Genomic DNA, 19986 nt, shown 5'->3' on the forward strand with positions numbered 1-19986 from the left:
GTAATTGGATTGGACAGAGTATTCCCCTGATGGATTCTTAGCGATGAACAGGAAACACTCCAGTCTGTTAGTCTATGGCAGAGCACTTGCTAACTAATTTCACTCAAATAGGTGAGTGATAAAAAGTGGAACTGTCATGTAACAAATAAAATGTATATTTCCTTTAAAGGGACACCATAGCTAGAACACATCATTTTCATCAACTGCTTGATCCAAAAAAGTAATAATAATCATGGAATAACATGTAGATTCCCATTTAAACTTAGATATTCTCTAATGATCTGCTACATGTGCGTTTTTGTGGTGTGATGCATTGGGTTAAGGCAACCCATTCATATTTAATGGGCTTACCCACCTTTGTGAGACACTATGTGAAACAAAGGCAGAACTGTAGCAATACAGCAAGCTACAACACATGGTGTGTAAACACCTTTGGGATGAATTGGAAGGTCGAATGTAAGCCAGGTCTTCTTATCCAACATCTATACCTTACCTTACAGCAGGAACCAAGTGTTCTCATCCAACATCAGCACCTCTAAGCAGGAGCCAGGTCTTCTCATCCATTGTTAGCACCTGAACTCACAGAAGGAATTAGGTCTTCATGTCCAACATCAGCACTTCATCTCTCAGCAGGAGCCAAGTCTTCTGATCCAACATCAGCACTTCACCCCTAAGTCGGAGCCAGATCTCTTCATCCATTGTCAACACCCGAACTCACAGAAGGAAGTAGGTCTTCTCATCCAACATCAGCACTCCACCCCTAAGCAGAAGCCAGGTCTTCTTGTCCATCATCAGCACCTGACCTCATAAAACGAGTCAAGTCTTCTTGTCCAACATCTGTACCCTACCTCACAGCAAGAGCCAAGTCTTCTTACTTAACATCAGCACTACACCCCTAAGCAGGAGCCAGGTCTTCCTGTCCATCATCACTAATTTATCTCACAGCAGAAGCCACATCTTCTCCTCCCACATCAGCAGCTGATCTCAAACCAAGAGCCAATTCTTATTGTCTACCAATAGTATTTGACCTCACATCAGGATCTAGATCTTCTCATCCAACATTAGCACCTTACCTTGCAGTCAGGTCTTCCTGTTCAACAGTAGCAAGAACCTTGTCTTCAAGCAGAAGCCAAGTCTTCCCAATCTCGACTTGTTTTCTAACTTGGCATTCTAACACCCATTCCAACATCTCTTACCAACCTATATTCCAATATGGGGGCTTTCCCATTCAATGCATCTATGTACAAAATGCTATGGCTAATCAGAAAACAAATATTTAAAGACCGATCTATTTCATCGAACAGATTTTTCAGCCCTTTTCTATAGGATACGACTCTTACCAAGCACGGTTAGGTAGGCTCCAGCAGTAACGGAAGGTACACTGCTGCTGCGTAATGTTGCCTCGCAGGAGTAATAGCCAGCATCGCTCAGGGTGGGGTTCAGGATTGTAAGACGGCGCCCAAATTCGCTCACTCCACTGGACACAAGAGCCCCATCCTTCTTCCATATTATGTTTAATTTGACAAGCGGTCTGAAGTGGAAGAAAAAAAGTATAATTTACCAGAAAACACTAAAATAAGAAAAAAAAAACCCAAAATTTAAATTAAGGTACTTCACAGCTCCCTGAACTCTGTAGTATCATCAGCTTCCTGCCCATTGGAGGTGGGAAATGATTGACCCACTGTACTTTTAGATCAACAATGAACGGTGATGACTGAATGCTAAATACGTTGCCTTCATTTCACTTTGACAAACATAGATAACAACTTCAGAGAAAAAGGAAAATACTTTGGATAACCTTTCATACTGACCTGGCATTCGCTATGCATTCCATTGTCACCTCCGAGGTCCCGGACACAACGCTTGTGTTCTGAGGGGCAATGACAATAATAGGAGCAATTGGGTCTGCTGGTCCATTAACATCTGTTCAGTCATAAAATACAAGAGACATAGAAATGTATAAGAATGAGTCAATTTTTTTTCTAAAAATATGGGCTACCACCAACCACCAATATCATTAAATTAGGTGAGATCATCAAAGATCATCAGTCCAAAAAAGAATGAGAAATGGAGAGATGGGTCAAAAACTTACACGTAAACTCCATGTTGGTCTTAAACTGATCCTGCATTTTGCAAAAAGGAATAGATCAATTTACTGTAAGGGCATTTGAGGGGATTATTGAACCTTCGCACCCCTCCATGATCTTGATCATTTAGCAAAGTATAAAATATTACCTAGTATTTTTGTGAATGGGGAACACAGGGAACTTGAATGGCCGATAAGCCACCCAGAACTGTCACCTGATAGCTGGGTGAAGATAATCAGCCCTGTATTAGCTTCCTATTGTCTAGTACTCCCCCACCTCCTAGATTGTAAGCTCTTCAGGGAAGGGTCTTCTCCTCCGCCGTTTCACTGTCTAAATCTGTCTGTCATTTGCAACCCCAGATAAGAGTATAGCACCACTGTTTATTATTAAATAATGGGTCATGCCATAGATAGGGCTTTCTCACTTTGCTCTTCGTGGTAGTGAGCTTTTGGAGACCAAATGGACGTTAGGAACATGCCCTGTTGTAAGGTAGCTGCCATTGTTGACTTTTTCCTAATATATATCTAAAGCCAAGTCATTTTGGATAAAGTAGGGGTTGGTACATTTTGGACTTTAAATTAACAATAGAAACTCCTAAAATTCTACCCCAATAGGGAAGGTTTAGGACAAAATGGAGCCCTATGCTATAATGCACTTTTGCTTTTCTGCCAACTGAGGCCCTGGACAACTGCCCAGTTTGTTCTATGCTAAACCAGTCCCTGCTAACAGGAACCCTTTATTTATCTGGAGTGTTCAGGTCAAACCATGACATCTTGCATTACTAGGCCTCTCTTCTTCGTTTGTGTCCATTTATTATTGAGCTCAGCAGGTCAGCCGAGTTTTGTTTTCTTCATCGTATAACTTGCTTTAACTTATAACGGCTCCTGGTGCACATAAAAGATGGCCATAGTGTCGACATGCAGGTCTGTGCATGATATGGGTTGTGTAAAACACTGCTTTTGTCAGCAGAAGGGCCAGCGGTGTCTGGGAGCGTTAGGACAGCGGGCACGTTTCATTTGCAGTAAATCCCGGCCGTGTGTTTGCTGTCCTGCTGACTCTGCAGTACCGGGGTCAGGAGATTAGTTGGGGACTTTACCATTCTAGCTCTGAATGCAATCATAGCACAAACCAACAGCACAGCTTTCTGTCTTTGTAAATGAAAGTTAATGTCATTTTACAGATCTATGGGTCTACAGAAACTCTCCAGCTTTCTATCTATCATAGGTATCATCAACGTCCAATTATTTAAAGATCTATCTATAGAATTTATATATCTATGGTGTCTATCTATCATATCTGTCTAGGGGATCCAGAAAATCTTGGTATCGGTCTACAGTATTTATCTTTCCATTTATAGCAGCACTATATCTTTTTACCTCTGAGGAAACCTTGAAATAATTGTCAAGTCTTTGGGAAGCTCTGCTTAAACCAATTACTTGGGTATAAGTGGGACGAAAGCCTACTAAATTGGAGGCCAGTAGATGGAATGCCTTCCTAGGTTACCACTTTTATAAACAATAAACATCATTGGAGTCCTGAAGCTGGCTCTACCAAGTGGTATTGGCCGCAGAGCTCTGTAGGCATCACCAGGTGGGAGGTCAATCAACCTCAATTCATGGAACCTCTGGCAGCCTCTGGGGGAACCCGAAAATGGATATCTGGTATCAATTCATATATAGTATCTATCTATCCATCTACCCTTTATAGATCCATCTATAGCAGCCATTCTCCACCAGGGTTTCATGGAACCCCATGCTTCCTTAAGATGCCCCAAAGAATTCCGTAATTGGCTGGTTGGCTTCCAATCTGATGGTGCCTGCATAGTTCAAGGGCCAACAACAGCTGCCTGAAGATCCCCATACAAGTATCAGATAGACATCAGATTACAGTTGGTGGAAATGATTGTTTCCAGAAGAATGAATTAGCACTGTACAAACAGTGCCATTCTATGGAAAGGGGAGGACAAATGAAAGGCACTTTGCTGTGCTCTTCTTTCCTATAGAAATTTGCAATTTGCAGACTGATGACGGACATTGGGGGACTGCTGTACACGTACTGGATTTTTGCCTGAGAGAAGAACAACTGTCCGTCTTGGGCGACATTCTTCTAACGTGTACGTAGCCTAAGAGTGGCATCGTGACCAGCACTGTAAAGGGGTATTTTCCCACTAACCACCAATGCAAGGTACATTTTGCCCCCTGGATCCTCATTAAATTGGTTCTAGCCAATAAAAATGGCAACCTTCACATTATGTGTTCATTTAGCGGATAAGCAAAGCAAAGATAAGATAATAAGGAATTAATTGTAAAACCAAAATGACTTTCAAAAATGCACAGAAAAAAGTAAAAATATTCTAAAATTTACCCCACAGAGAATATTGATCAAATGGTCAGATATTTGAGATCACATATGCCTTCCTTGCACTGGAATCTGCCCTGTGGACTTATGTTAGTTACAAGACAAATCTGCAGCAAAGGAAGCTAAAATCCTTTGTTACAGAGCGCAGAATGTGTACAGTGACAGGGAAGGGGGATTAGGCCGATTTCTCCACAGGAATCAATGCTGAATCATTGAGTAAATCAACAATTTTCCATTTGAAAATGGCAAACAGTTTTTAACACAATCAGTGGTGTATGAAGGTGTAAAAAGCACCAATGGCAGCAAATATGCCTTGATTGGAGGAACAGCCGGGAGGAGGGTGAAGAGGCTTTAGAAATGCGGCACCATTTCTGACCTGTGTTAAAGGATAAAAATGAATAACAAATCCACTTTTTTTTTTTTTTTTTCCAAAATTTGTACCTATATTGATTTGCAACAGGGTTTCGGTCACACCATAATGCTGCTGCCCCCTGGTGGACAACCTAGAGAAGTATATGATATAAGAAGTTCTCCCCAGCTTCTTGTAGCTGGGCGCACCACCCTGAACTTTTCAGTAGCCACCCAGCTGTTTTTAGGTGGTTGCTGAAGAGTTTGGTTGTAATACAGGGGCTACCACTCACTTACAGCTTCTTCCTACACAGGCTAATGAAAAATTTGGGGAAAAACACTGTAGAGAATGTAGGGCAGGAGTACATCCATGCCAGGGCATCTAAACTTCATCACTGTGCTTATAGAAGCCAATGTAGGCCAATCAAATCATCAAACCTTATCATATAAGGATCAACCTGGGACAGCTAGGCTGGGGAGGGAGAGGCTACATGATGCTGGATGTCCTCCAACCAGGAAAAGAGGTGGGCTCTGACTTGTTGCAGCTTCTAATGCACTTTGTGAGATGCTCACTGTGTGCTGCAAAATCAAAGTAAGCCATTTCAGCTGATTTAAAGTAGATCTTATCCCTCTTTTATATCCTTCCTATATTAAAATGCACTTTCCTCCTTTTTCTTCCTTTGCTACAACTCCTGCAGCCACTTCCTGTCTACATGCACCTGCTCCAGCAAATACTGCAAATCATTGCTCTGAACTGGCTTCCTGATAGTGATAACGTTGGACCATGCTATAGCACAGCTGGTGTGTATGTAACTTGGAATGAGACCGGGTGACAACACAGAAGCCCCCAAAACAGGAGGTGTCCAAACAAGGACCTTTATGGGATCTCTGAATATTGAATATCTGAAAGCTGCAGATTACTGAAGACTCTTGGAATGACTCTCCATGATTTCAGTGATGGAGTTTAGATTTACTTTCAGTGCACTGACACACCAGTAAAAAGGCCAAGCAAATGGAAGCATTTTGTGTCCTAGAAAGTTAATAACTGTAAATATTCAGACAGCTGTCGAGAAACAGGATGTCTACGGTGACCTGATAAATTGCATGTAAGTGCTTTCTGCTCGCAGCAAAGCCCAGGATGGCGGGAGCTGTCCCGGCTATTTATATCACTGTCCAGGAAGAGCGAAATAACTGAATTCATCCAGAGTGATCTTATGTAATAAACATGATGGAGGCTGACAATGGAATGGAAGGGCCACGTACAAATGCCTGAAGTGCAGTTCCGCCGGAGAGAACCTGCTGCTCCGCTTATCGCACTTCATGATAGAAAGGGCAGCAGCAAGAAAAAGTAGCAATAAAGCAACTGATCAAATGCCTCTTTTTTATTTCTGTAGTATGGAATATCAAAATAAAACTCTAAAACAGCATGCAAAGCACTAACACAATGCATTGTACCTGGTGTCTTCTTATCACGGTCAATTCATGCAAATGCGCTTTTTGCATGCAAAAAATTGAGTTTGCTGCTTCCTATCTAGAATGATGCAATATAATAGACCATGTGTGCATTTTTCTGCTGAGATGAATCCCCCTTCCCCCCACACCTCGGCCTTCCAAGAGGAGTTATCTGCCTCGGAGATTACAGGTGGCATCCCGCTAAGGCCCATTAACTTTTTTTTTCTTTGCACCGTTTTCTACCCAACCGCGATAAACCAGTCACATCCTTATTCCCTTTGCTGGATCAGCAGCTTTTCTGCCGGTCTGCGAAGTTCAGGATTAAAGGGCTTTTATTTCCCTTTATTTGTGATGTCTTGGCATTTCATTCCTCCCTCCGCTATCGATCTGCTTCCTGCCAAACCCAACTCTCCTCTAATGCGTGCAGAGATAGCGGCACGAACCGTTCAGTTACCTGAGTGACATCCCCTATGTGATGGGAATAAATGCGCCTCTGCCCACCTGACACTTAACAGTCTTCTATGAAACCGTTTTTTTCCTTCATGCAGCTCCAGCAAAGATCACAATTTATACTGAGCTGGTTTATGCCCAGCCCAAGGCCACAATCACCGTTGACCCATTATTATTCTTTACTACTCCTGATTTATAAAGCGCCGTCATTTCCCCCGGTGCTTTACAATCTTAAAAAAAAAATCCCGCTTGAATCTAGAAATGGTTTGAAGTTATTACAAAAGCTGAATGTTGCAGCGTGGGGTTGTTACTCACTTTCCACAATGATCGTAATAGGCTGGCTGGTCTTGTTATCGCCGTTCTTGTCGTTGACGGCTTGTACGTAGTAGCGTCCGGCATCTGGGGCTACACTGGACAGGATTACCAACGTGTTGTCCTTGGTGATGGCACTGCAAAGAGAGAAACAGAACCCGAATGAGCAATATAGGACACAAACTAGCACCCATCTTATTACAACTCACCATCAAAGGTGGGGCATTAAGTAACTGCAAAAAGCAGAAAGTCATAACAAGCAGTATGTATAATAATCAGTTTAGAACATTGAGAAAATAGGGAGCTGGATATTGTAAGATACTGGTCTTTGGTTTAGTGAAAGTAATTCTTTAATGTTAGTATATACTTGAATATAAACAGAGGTACCTACTTTTATCTGAAGCTACATAAGTATGACTTGACTCTCCTGAACAATTTTTTGTGCAATATTGTTTACCACAAGTAGCACTTTGTTTCATGTGTAACAAACAACCAGTATTTGACACCTCTGATCTGTCAAATCAGAAACCAATACAGTTCCAGGAAATGCCACTAGGTGTTACCTGAGTATAAACCAAGATTCTTTTTTTAATGGCATTTTTTGGTGAAATAAATCTTGGTTTATGCTCAAGTATGTTCGCATGCTGTCTGGTGCCATTCCCCACAGTGAATTATTTCTAGCTACTAGATGCTACTATTCCTATTGAAACATGTCCAGCACCATTCAACCCAGCAGCTTGGGGACATTCTGTTGGTGACAGGAGTCACCACAGCACCTTCTACATACAAAATAATGTACGTCATCACATCAGAGCGCTCTCTGCATTGTGGATTGCTGTAGAAGATATAAAGAGATTGTGTTGTTTCTGATCTAAAGGCATTTGGAATAGCTGTTAAAAAATACAGAATAGATTATTTAGAGAGGAAAGAGAGAAGCCCAGAGTTGGGGCTTTTAGTGTTGAGCTAAATTTTTATTATCCCAATGACCACCAATAAGGGAATGAAAAAAACCCAAATGGAGACACAAAGAGCAAAAAGAACACAATCCTTAGTGCAGAGTAGAAATTTCTGTCCCCCTAAAGGACATAGCAAAATTTGGGGAAATTGTTTTTTAAATACCCCCACCATCCATAACCCAGGTCACCTGGTAAAAATACTTACCTTCCTCTCCCACAATCTTAGCTTAGCACTCAAACTGTCCAATGTCGCACAACGTTTGCAAGCCTTTGTTGTAATTGAGGCCATAGCCTTTTACTATTGTAAAAAAAAATTAAAATGCGTAAAACCTTGAAACGTGTGGCTTTGAGCACAATCATTGGTCTATTTATTCCTATATATGACTTTGTCTCCCAGTAGTAAAGAGAGCTGTATTGTACTGGAAATGTATTATTTGCTGTACTTTATTTTGCTTTTTATGGTTTTGCCCCTTTTGCCATTGCATGGTGTGCATGTATGCAGCCTATGTCTTTTAATATATTGGTTTACACCCATTTATTTGCTCCAGCGGGTGGCAGGGTGTCCCCCATACAGTGGCAGGGGTTTAGAATAAACAGTTTTTTTTAAAAAGGACTCAGGGTTGACCTGTGCACTGTGACGTCTCATTTCAGACATTGTTCCTGTGCTGGCAAATCTCAGTTGGCACCCAAATAATAGCAACTCAAATCTCGTCATAAGAAGCTAAATTTCTCTGCAAAATAAAATAAAATAAAATAAAATAAAATAGGATTTTATTGAAAGCTATGACATTCCGTTCTCCTCGCTCTGTGACCTGTCACCTCCTCCACCGTGCCCTCCTCTTGGCACCCCGCCCTGCGCATATCTCCCGGCTCAGCCACACTCGCAGGGGGATCAGCTGCCAGATGATCTGGATAATAATTCTCTGCAATTAGGTAGATAAGGAGACGCTGCCGCTGGTTCATTAGTACTGCTACATTTCAGCATGATGCAGCCGCAGACAGGTGTTTGAGAGCCGCTGATACAGCGCACAAAGCTCACAGCCGCTTAGAGCGGGCTTTTGCTGCGTTTGTTCTTTTCCATGGATTGTTTCATTTAAACAGGCGGCAGCAAACTCAAATATAATGGGCTTACTGGGAATCTTTTTAAAGTTTAAAGTGCATATTAAGTCAAAACTTTTTTAGTATTTGATGAAATTGGGAAGATTTTGAAACCTTGCCAGGTATGATGAAATCCTATACAAGATTGGCAGTAGGGATGAACGAGATGTTGTGAAAATTTCCTTGAACTTCCAATGGTACGGTGAAATTTCGGCAAACCGATTTAGCGAAACCATCGGAAGAGGAAATTAAAACTGGGAATCTCCCTGTTTGCGAATACCGGGGCACTAGAGGTTATTAACTACAGCCGTGACCGCAAAGTTCCCACAGACACGTGACCATAGGAACTGAACTGCAGATGAACTCTGCATTTCTACTATGATCCTCGGGGCACTAGGGTTAATTAACCTCTAGTGCCCCGGGGATCCCACACTCTTCTCATTGATGAGCTTAGTGTGCAATCCCCACAGCTGCAATCATTAAAGAACATGACCGGCAAAGGAGAACCTCCTGACATTGTAACATAAGGATCTCTTACAAATAATACATTTGTATCTGTAACAGTATAATTTGTAAGAGATATATTACAATGTCAGGAGGTTCTCCTTTGCCGGGAATCTCCTCATGGATTGCAGCTGTGGCTGCATTCATTGAGAAGAGTGTGCGATCCCCTGGGCACTAGAGGTTAATTATCCTCTAGTGCCTATGCATCGCAGAGGATGCAGCCCAGGAAATCCTTCTGTTCGGCGAGAGCTCGACCTCTCTGCAAATCAGAAGGCCGCTCTCGCTTACATTTTCGGCCCGATTCACCGCAAGATCAAACTTAATATACTCGCTCGCTCATCCCTATTTGGCCGCCCATTTCTCCTTTATAGGACTCGTCAATAAAACTTCCTTGTACCTTCATCTTCATAACATAACAGGGGAACTGTAGTCCAGCAGGGAATAAGTGGGCAGGTCTGACAATACTGGGATTTTAGAAGGCAGTGTTGTCAGCTAGTTTCCCAAATGACTGGAATTTCTGGCAGATCAACAGGTAATGAGCTGTAGTTGCAGCATTTTTAAAGGGATGAAGCTTCAGGAAATGTGCATGTATTGCAGATTGATATGCTAGATTTCCATAATTTTCAATAGGGCATGTACAGATTTTTAGGAGAAAATGTCCTTCAGGCTGTGTCTTTTTGGATAGTACCGAAGCAGTTTATTTAGTTATAACAGAAAAACAGGTAATGGACAAAACGAAGAATGCGACTACCAAACCTCAAAAGGAAGGATGGCGGAACCTGCAGTGGTGCTTACAGGCTGCCTGGATATATAAAGACTTACATGCGGTTGCTTGGAGGGATCTTTCTGCCATCTCTGAACCAGGTAACTTGTGGCTGAGGAAAGCTGGCGATGCTGGGGGCAGGGATGACCGCTGCATCACCATGAGACACTGTCTGGGTGGTATCTCCATCTTCAAAGTTGCCCATGTCTGAAAAAATAGAAAGTTAAATGCGATGTAACACCCCGATATGTCAGTCAGCACCCAACTGTTCAAAATGTACAATGTATTATACATGGCTTGTGTTAGCTTGTGGACATCTCACCATCAGACTTTATTACTAAAATCATGGAGTTGTCCTCACCCTTTGGTGCTATAAAAGCTTATATTGTTCTGGAAAGGGTTTCGAGGTTGGTACACCTGGTGTGCCCATCATTGAAAGTCCCTACCATCGCCCTGCTGAATTCCTGGATCTCTACGCCTACTGTGCCCATCAAGAGGGGTTCCTATTATCCCTGTGGTGAGCTTTAAGGTCTGTAGCCATGCTGTGTCCATTATGAGGGGTTCTTACCAACCCTGGGACAAGTTCCTTGGTCTGTACACCTGTTGTGCCCATCATGAGGTTTCCCTACTCTCTCTGGGCTTTATGGGTCTGTACGCCTGCAGTGTCCATCATGGGAGGTTTCTACCATCCCACTGCCCGAGTTCTGCACACATGCTCTTACTGTTTGTAGGGGTTCCACCATTCCTGTCCTAAATTTACACCTGCTGTGCCCATGAGAGGTCCCTACCATTACCATGCTTAGTCCATAGGTCTATAGGCCTGCTGTGCCCATTATGAGAGGTTCCTATCATCCCTGTGTTGGGTTTCCAGGTCTGTACATCTGCTGTACTCGTCATGAGGAGTTCTTACCATCCCTGGGTTTAGTTTCCTGGTCTATGCACCTGCTGTGTCCATTATGAGGGGTTCCTATCATCACTGTGTTGAGTTCCTGAGTCTGCCTACCTTTTGTGCCCATTAAAAGTGGCTCCAAGCAACGCTTTTAGACTGTTATTTTATATTCTAGAGACAACAAGAAAAGTATCCTGTATCTATATGTAAAGTGTCACTTTTCACTTATTTTGTAAATATTTGGTTGTGAGTTTGTGGAGGTAAAAAGGTTTAAAAGAGACATTTTTGCTTAAAGAACAGCCATGTTGCTAACCTCCAAGCCAAAAATTGCAAACTATCAACCTATAAAAGTCTAATCAGCCCATATCTATGCCCAGTTACTGTGCACTGGGCGACACTGCTGTGATCGTATAAAAATGCTGCCTATGAATTGCAATTTTTGCCAAATCACTACAGCACTTGGAGTCATGCCAGAAAAATGTGTGTGGCCCATGGCAAACGTTGCTGGTGCCAGTGTCAGTCCGGGACGGCCGATCCTTATAATAAGCAGAATGATACCCACTCTAAAACTTTCTTGGAAGTATATTAAAAAGATAAAAACACATTCCTGTTAATTAGTGACATGCTGATAATGAGACACAATATTTGCTAGATTTTATAGCATTATTGAAACTTCAGAAACTACAGTGATAATATATTCAGCGTGCTATTTGCTTAGTAAAAATCAATTACTACCATTGCTAATTACAGCCATTAAAGCCGATCTGCAGTCTAATGGAAAAGTGGGATGTTTGTTTGACTATGTTGTCTGATGAAATCCTTAAATGTAACCAATTATCATTGTTCCTGCCATAGCAGAGGAGAGAGTTCTGCAGACCAGGACCTGACAACCTCATTTACGTTGGGAGTCTGGCCCCTCCCACTTCATCTGGATGAATGACAGCACTGGCAAGACTTAATGGAGCAGTTAATATGCAAAATAGAGCTGCTGGAATTATTGAAAGTCGATCTAAACCATAACTGAAGGACATTAGGCAGCTCTGTGCACAGTACATCATAAACAGCTGCCATTATATCTCATAAAATATGGCTTTCACTTTTTTTAAGTATTTTTTATGCATCTCAGTTGCTTCAGTCTCTTCCATTTTACATGAACTCCCAACATCTTCTTCACATTGGTCTGGACCAGCTTTCCCATAGGGACAATGGCAGACCAAGCCTGAGCAATGTGTGTCGGAATGGCATTTCCTATTTTAGCCAGGGGTGACATGGTGACACATGGAAACAGTTGGAACTTCTTTAATAGGATTTGGTTACATAAGTACCATAATGGCAGGGTAACCAGGTGATATTTTTACGATGGCTCCAGACTTGGTGAAGGTATTGGAAACGACTATGAAAATTGCAAGAACGTGGGATTTCATTAATTTGTTGAGATCTACTTAAAATAAAATGCCTTGGAAGAAGGTCCCACAAGGGAACCAGGATTACTTTTAGCAAGGAAACTCTCCACTGTGGCTCTTTTATAACAAATTAGCTTTTATTCCCAGTTTTCAAGGATAGCCCCCCCGCCACCACCATCACCCCCTGTACGCATATCTATGAGGTATGTATCCAGATCCATCATCCAAATGACCAAGCTTTCCAACAATTAGGAAACATTCATACCTACGATTTAGCTTCCTCTGATGAACAAAACCTACAGAGGTTCAGGTTGGATTTATTCCAAATCAACAAGCTTCTGATCAAACCCACCAAGTGATTGACTATAGCAGAAGTGTAGGGTGGCGCAGTCGCTCAGTGGCATGGAGGTCGTACTTTCTCCCTATGTTTGCAAAGGCTCCCTCCCCACATACTTGGACAAACTGGTAGCCTTTTTACCCCTAAGGAATTTTCAAAGTAATTTTCATGTGTCCGGGAACTCAGGAAAAAGTGCAATGGTTAGCAATGGGAAGAAAGCCACCCAAAACAATAGAGGTCAGGATGCCACCATTACAGACAGCTAAAAAGGTCCTTGGGATTAAGAGGTGTTGGCCCTGGAACTATGAAGGCATCTTATGGGAGGTCAATAGGCCATCGCTCAAAGAACCCCAGGGAAATTCCTGAGAAACCTTGGGGTTCCATTGATTTCAGGTTTGGGATGGCTGGTCTAGTCCTGACTACTGTCAATGACTATGGATGGTAAATTGGATAGTGAGCTCCTTTGGGAGATTATCGACAGTAGAAGATCTCAGTGTTCTATAAATACTAAACTCTACCCGAAATGTAACAAAGGTGTAAAAAATGCTACCTCCACTGTTAACATATACAAAGCTATGTATACAATTTCTTTGTACTAGCTACTTTCTACATGGCCGCCAAATCCTCAATAACCTGATTATGTAGCATGCATGATTCGCTTCTATTTTTTGACAGCCAAAATGCACAAACAAGAACAAAAAAGTACAAATTCATAAAAATTGGGCCCAAAATGAATCATGGTTTTATTTCAGATGTCTCGTCTATGTATTTGCATTGGGCTGGATACATGGCTCATTATTGATAATATTTCCCAGATCTGTTCAAGAACACAATCCACATGAAGCCATTGTTTGCCAAATATACGCTCGTGTTTGGCAGCCTTTTACAAACACCTACTGATATGTGTAAATATATATCTTAATCCTTTGCCTATTTTAAAAACAACCCCATATGCTTTTAAATAATAGAAAGAACTGTTTACACTACAAGATATTAATTGCCGTGGAATATGGGTATATTCCTATGGAATAATATCAAATATCATATGGAATATCATTATCATATATAATATTATTATTCATATAGAACATTACCATGCATTGAATATATTATCACATATCATGCCATTATTAGTATATAATATATCTTAGTATAGTTATATGGAATATGAATTTATGTTAGAAGCCAATAGATAACTTGTAGTACTGTACTGTAGTGAGCAGTACTTGCAACAGAAAATATTTTACGCTGATTAGGAAGCAGCTGTAGGTGGATGTCTGACCTTGTAAAAACAGCCGGGTGGTTAAACAAAAGTGCTGGGTATTGCACCCAGTTAAAATGGGCTGGGGAGAACACTGGTGAGGGCTGCTGATGGGGTTAGAAGAAGAGAAGGGGTGGTGAACTGTCCTGAAATTGGCCAATACAGTGGCAGTTGTGGCAAGTCCTTTTGGAGCGCTCCTGCCCTAACCCTCAGTCCCTGGAGCTCTCTTGGCTTGGGTCTGATTTATTAAAGCTCTCCAAGGCTGAAGAGAATACACTTTCATCAGAGAAGCTGGGTGATCCAGCAAACCTGGAATGGATTTCCTAAAAGTCATTGGCTATTTGGTAGTAAATGATTTAAATTCTGGACCAGATCTATTCCAAAGTTGGTGGATCACCCAGCTTCATGTATGAAAGTGTATTCTCTCCAGTTTTGGAAAGCTTTAATAAATCAGGGCCCTTGTCCCTTTGGATCACTACCCAATTCTGCCGACAAAGGCCACATTTGGAGACCATCATTATCTATGGAGACTTAAACTCATATGAATATGTGCTTATATTTGCTGTGATCATGTTTTCAAATAAAGCCCCAAGCTACATTGGGCCAACTAATTTCCAGAGTAAGATGATTAATCAACCTGTAATATTTTATTTTCATTATTTTGCTGGCCCTAAAAACTACTCATTCATATATTTCTGGTTGCTCAACCAAGCCTATAATATAAGTTAAGTTAGGCAAACTTTTATATTTCCTTTCTGTTTGACTGATTGATGTATAAAGGGGCACAGGGGGATTTTCAAGGTGGATGTTCCTGTGGTTGGTTCACTCTGCATCCTTACGTGAATCCACTCACAAGCTTTTTAAATATTCAGACATGTGTCCTCATTGGTTAAGATGCATTTAGATTCTGGGATTAAAGTAGGGACTTCAAAATATGATTGGCCTTGATGTGGAATTACACTCCAATGGAGCTTAAATTCAGTCAATTTAAATGTGGAGTTATACTGTGTTTTTTTCGACAGGCAGTATGGTGATTGGCTGGTTTTATGTGAGTTTTGAGCCCTGGGTGCTTTCCCCCCTCCCATTTATTGGGTTGTTCCACCAAATCTGTCCAAATTTAACCTATAAGACCTCTTTCAGAAAACTGCTGTTTTGTGGCATTTGGTGTTTTTGAGTTTGCGGTGGCGGTGTAGTTCTTAAAAGCAACCACATGGCCAAAAGGAACAATTTGCTTACACAAAACAATGCTGGAACCCGACCACAACACCAGTGGAACTGCACACAAACGTTGGCACAAAATGGTTTGCAGTGGCTCCCAAACAGTTGAATGGGAGTGGTTGGAGAGGTACAATGCTCCGGTTTACAAGAAATCTGAAAGGGGCCTAAAAGAGAATCCATAGCTCTTTTTGATCAGCCCCAACATTTGTAGGAACATGGAAATTTCCCGAGACTTTTTCGATGCACAGTGATATCTTACTCAAAACCAACAATCTAAAAAAATAGCACTACTGACTAAGACAGAATGCTTGTTACCAACTCTTTAATCGCTGTAATTAAAAACATGCAAAGTATATTTCTTTAACAACATCATCATTAACGAGGCTCGTTAGCACAGCTGCCTTATTAATTCCTCATCAGCACCGGGTAGTTTTTTTTTCTTTTCCTGGCTGCGTCCGCGCTCAGCCCCGCCTCCTTCTTTCTCATAACGACCTTGAGTGTAATTAAATACCAAGTTTTGGCAGATCGCTTTCCCAATCCGACTTCCCGTTCTATTAAGCCGATTCTTTCATGCCTTCCAGCAGCATCAAAAAGGTTAATTTTTCATGACTTAAAATAATCCGTCGTACTGTCCTCAATTAAAAAAAGATTTGCGTTAATTGAACATTGCAGCACAGCTGTTCTCGCCACAGAGGTAGAGATGGCGCAGGAGGGTTTCCGAAATGAAAGCACGTTTTTTTCCTTAAAGTGAAAAATTTGCTTGGTCGTTAACGCACATTCACATCAGATTGAAGAAGTGGAATGGTGATTCATTTCTCCCTTGTTTGTAAAGAACTGTGCAGTGTTTCAGTGTAGGACAGGTGTGAATGGAGGAAACTTTTTCAATCTGTGAACCATCTTTTGAAATGAACGTTCAACTTTAGGACTTAGGACCTCATATGCCTTTGGTCACCTCCTATGGATTGTATATGACACAATGGTAGTCAAGGGCTCACGGTGAGGTTAGGGAGTTGTCCCGATGGGCAAATGAAGTTTGCTTTAGGAATGGACATCTTCTAAATTAGAAGTGAATTTCTTCACAAGTGAATTAGACCGCTTTCTAACCTGCCATTGAGTTCCTTCTAGGTTCCATTAAGCTGCTTTCATATTTCCTTCAGAAGCACAGGTTCTCACCCCCTAGGACAATGTTTTCTTCACCAGGGATCCTCCAGAGGTTACTGGGGGATTCCTTGAACGATGAGCAGTGTGTCCCTCTCAGGTCAGTTTAACTGACACCAATAATCTTTTCAGCTATCTTAAAGGGTACCATTCTTCCCAATGGCCACCAAAGTAAGAGGCATTCTTCTTGCTGTGGATATAGAAAAAATAGTAGGGGTTGCCTAAAACCTGAACCTTATTTGAAGGGTTTCACCATAAAGGAAACAGTGCCTTAGGGTCTAAGAAGTTGCCAATATTCATCTTTGCTCCTAACAACAAAGATTAGCCATGGCACATGGCATTGGGTAAAGGCCAACAAGATGAAAGTGAATGAGCACTCAATACACAGGCCAAGGCAAAGGGTCAGGATAGTTGGCGTAGACAAACATTGGAATTTAAAGGGTCAACATCCAAACCTGGTCAGGAGGATATTGAAACCAGCCAAAAAAGTCTTTACCAGGGTATGAGTGTATTTAGCAAGTACCTGTCAAAGAGCCTAAGCTAGAAAAACAGGAACTCTGGTACAAGCTCCATCCCAACCTATAGAGGCCAGTAAATGTGTGTGGCTATAATGAGTGCAAATCTGAAAACTGAGCCGTCTCTAGGCTTTTACAGGTAAGTAACAATATTAACTTCATTAATGCAGCATCATCTCCACTGTCCAGCAGGTCAGGAGTGGGTCTTGGACCAAGTTTGCATTACATACAGTCTGCAGAGTGGTCCAGGATATTATGTAGGAATCCCAAGATTATTGGTTGAACTGGATGGACTATTTTGAGTTCCCTAAACCTCATTAGGGGTCCTGCCCCCCTCTTTTTTGAAACCTTTTATTTTTATTTAAACAATAATGGCAGTTGCATTATCTTACAGTTTACTTGATTGCTTATTGTGTTTTTTTGCTTTAGACAGTCACGTACTAAGCCTAGCTGCAAGGCCTTATGGGTCATGGGGCACCAATTAAAGCCCTGAGTTTACTTCTGGGCCGTTTCCTGGCACGAGCTGTGATAGGAACGTTATGCGGGGTTTGATGCCAGGTGCCAGCAGGTGGGTAGAACAGGTAACTCGTTCGGAGAATCTTTTTACGCGGATACCGCTGTCATCGAGCCCATGCTGATGGAATAGAGAGGAGCTGCATTATAATAGGGAGATGCCGCCTCCCCTCAGATGACCCGCGGTAAAAAACGAGCGGCGTGATGCATCCATTAGAATCTCAAGCACGTCACCTTTTGTATGCTTTTTTCTTTTTACCTCCCCATTTGAATTTTTTTTTAATGAAACTCATATCTCGCTGCATTCCATTATCCTCCGCTAATTCTGCCAGAAACAGGGCTCACACTAAGAGGAAGTTTTCTTTCATAAGAGTAAGGAGCAGGCTGCTGGCGCTCACTTTTCTTCTAAAGAGTCCCTGTCTCCATACCATTTATTCTACCAATAAATTTTTACTGATTTTTTGTACATTGAATGTATTTTACACAGGTTATTACGTATATACTCAAATATATATCTAAATGTAAACAGAGGCACCTAAATGTTCTAACTGTGGAGTTGAACCAAGGACACCAAATGCAACCTCCACTGCTAACATTTAAAATTAAAATCAATAGAAATGCCAACAAAAGTAATGTTAATAAATGTATCCAGAGTGTTTTATTTTTTGAAACATTTATTAACGGGGAAAACAATAAAAACATGCCTGTATATATTTTTTTTTCCTTGTTACAGGTTAGAGTATTGTATACATTTGAGCTGGTCATTTTTCGCGTGTCACGCTCTTTTTGCGCAATAATGTGGTCAATCAGTAGATGGCACTGTGTCTTAATGTAAACTCATATAGCATAGTATAGTTATACACTTTACATGAAAACACAGCGTCATCTAGTGGTGTGATCTAAGTATAAACAGATAAAAATGGTTTATACTTCAATATAAAGGATAATCTGTGAAAGCTTTTCTTGCCTAAACATTTCAAAACCCTAAAACCACTGCTATGTGATCACTGTTGATCATGCCAGAAATTTGGAGCTGTCCAGTGCCAGGTGTATACAGAATTATTAGTCTCTGTGTTGTGAAAATAAAAGAGTGAAAGGGATTAAAAAGTTTAGCAAAAGACAGCTTGGTGGGATTGACACCACTTAATTCACAACAGGGCATAGCAGCTGAGTGTATTTCTGGCAGATTAACAGGTATTTTTATCTGTTGGGTTTTCATGAGGTATTATGGTGTGGGTGCGCAAAACAAAAATGCAATGTTTAGTGATGGACTGTAACTATATGCATGTATTTTTCATATTTTCCCATAATTCTGCTTTAAACTTTTTCCTGGTTAGGTTAACCCCTTATCTGCAGCCAACAATTGCTCCCTCCAGAGACAAAGTATATCCCTGCCCCTGGGCTGATGAAGGACTATCCCGCTGCGGACTCAGTCAGGTGTAACTCCCCATTGACATGATTAATTCCCGCCTGGAGGAGGCTATTATAGGAGGGGGATCAGTAATCCGCTCTGGCAGCTTGAGCTCTGTATTGGATATTTAACCCCTGCCAGTCGGCTGACACCGGTGCAATTATTGCGGGGTGACAAAGCCGCGAGCTAAACAGTTTACATATGGATGGGCAATTAGAGTAGTCATCAGCTACCGGCAGATACAATGTATATATTTTCTTTCAGCTGGAAAATAATTCTATTTGGGCTAACCAGCAAAGCGCATCAATCTAAAGCATCCTTTATGGGTCTTAGCGCTGCTTTATTGACTGAACCAAGTGCATTATCCTGTCTATTAAATCCTCCTTTACCAGCCGTCTATAGCTTGGAATGACAGCCCCTCTTTTCTCCTTGAAGCTGGGCCTCATTTTAGGTCTAACATACATGTTTAAACATTTAATGTATAGCTGAGCTCCAGACAAACAGCTAAATTAAATGAATTAAATGAATTACATATAAGTTTTACCTGCCAAAGGATTTGTACTTTAGTCCAGGAAATCTCAAGCTTGGAAGTATAATAACAAAGCCATGTCTGTGACCTCACTTTTCTCTACAGCAGTTAGGCTATACAGACAGGTCACCGACACACCCCTAAGCAGTGATTGGAGGAGAGGATCAGAGGAACTGGACCGAGGACATCTAGTGGCAGACAGTAAAAATGACAGCTGAGAAAATCTCTGGATTGAAGTTGAATGTTGCACCTTTCTTTTACTATATAGAAATGAATGGGACAGCTGACGTTTATCATTGCTTAACTGTGATCTGGTCTTTCTTAGATTTATTGCCCTGCGACTCACAAGCCAACATTTTTTTTTTTAAGAATAGTGAGAGTCAGAAGTCTTGCCAGATTTTTATTGCTTGCTCTGTCCCCAGTA

At 41.4% G+C, this 19986-nt stretch overlaps 1 protein-coding gene across 2 annotated transcripts in view; it reads right to left on the bottom strand.

Moving 5' to 3' along the window:
• The window catches only part of SDK2 (sidekick cell adhesion molecule 2), a 388895-nt gene that overhangs the window by 90329 nt on the left and 278580 nt on the right, over positions 1 to 19986 (bottom strand). For both annotated transcript variants that reach the window (XM_072403472.1, XM_072403471.1), the window contains exons 4-7: positions 10388 to 10535; positions 7011 to 7144; positions 1812 to 1923; positions 1341 to 1531 (exon numbers count right to left, since the gene is read on the bottom strand). In XM_072403472.1, the coding sequence (XP_072259573.1) occupies positions 1341 to 1531; positions 1812 to 1923; positions 7011 to 7144; positions 10388 to 10535 (585 nt within the window). The remainder of the gene's footprint in view (positions 1 to 1340; positions 1532 to 1811; positions 1924 to 7010; positions 7145 to 10387; positions 10536 to 19986) is intronic.

This window comes from Pyxicephalus adspersus, chromosome 3, assembly GCF_032062135.1.
Source record: "Pyxicephalus adspersus chromosome 3, UCB_Pads_2.0, whole genome shotgun sequence".
Taxonomy (NCBI): domain Eukaryota; kingdom Metazoa; phylum Chordata; class Amphibia; order Anura; family Pyxicephalidae; genus Pyxicephalus; species Pyxicephalus adspersus.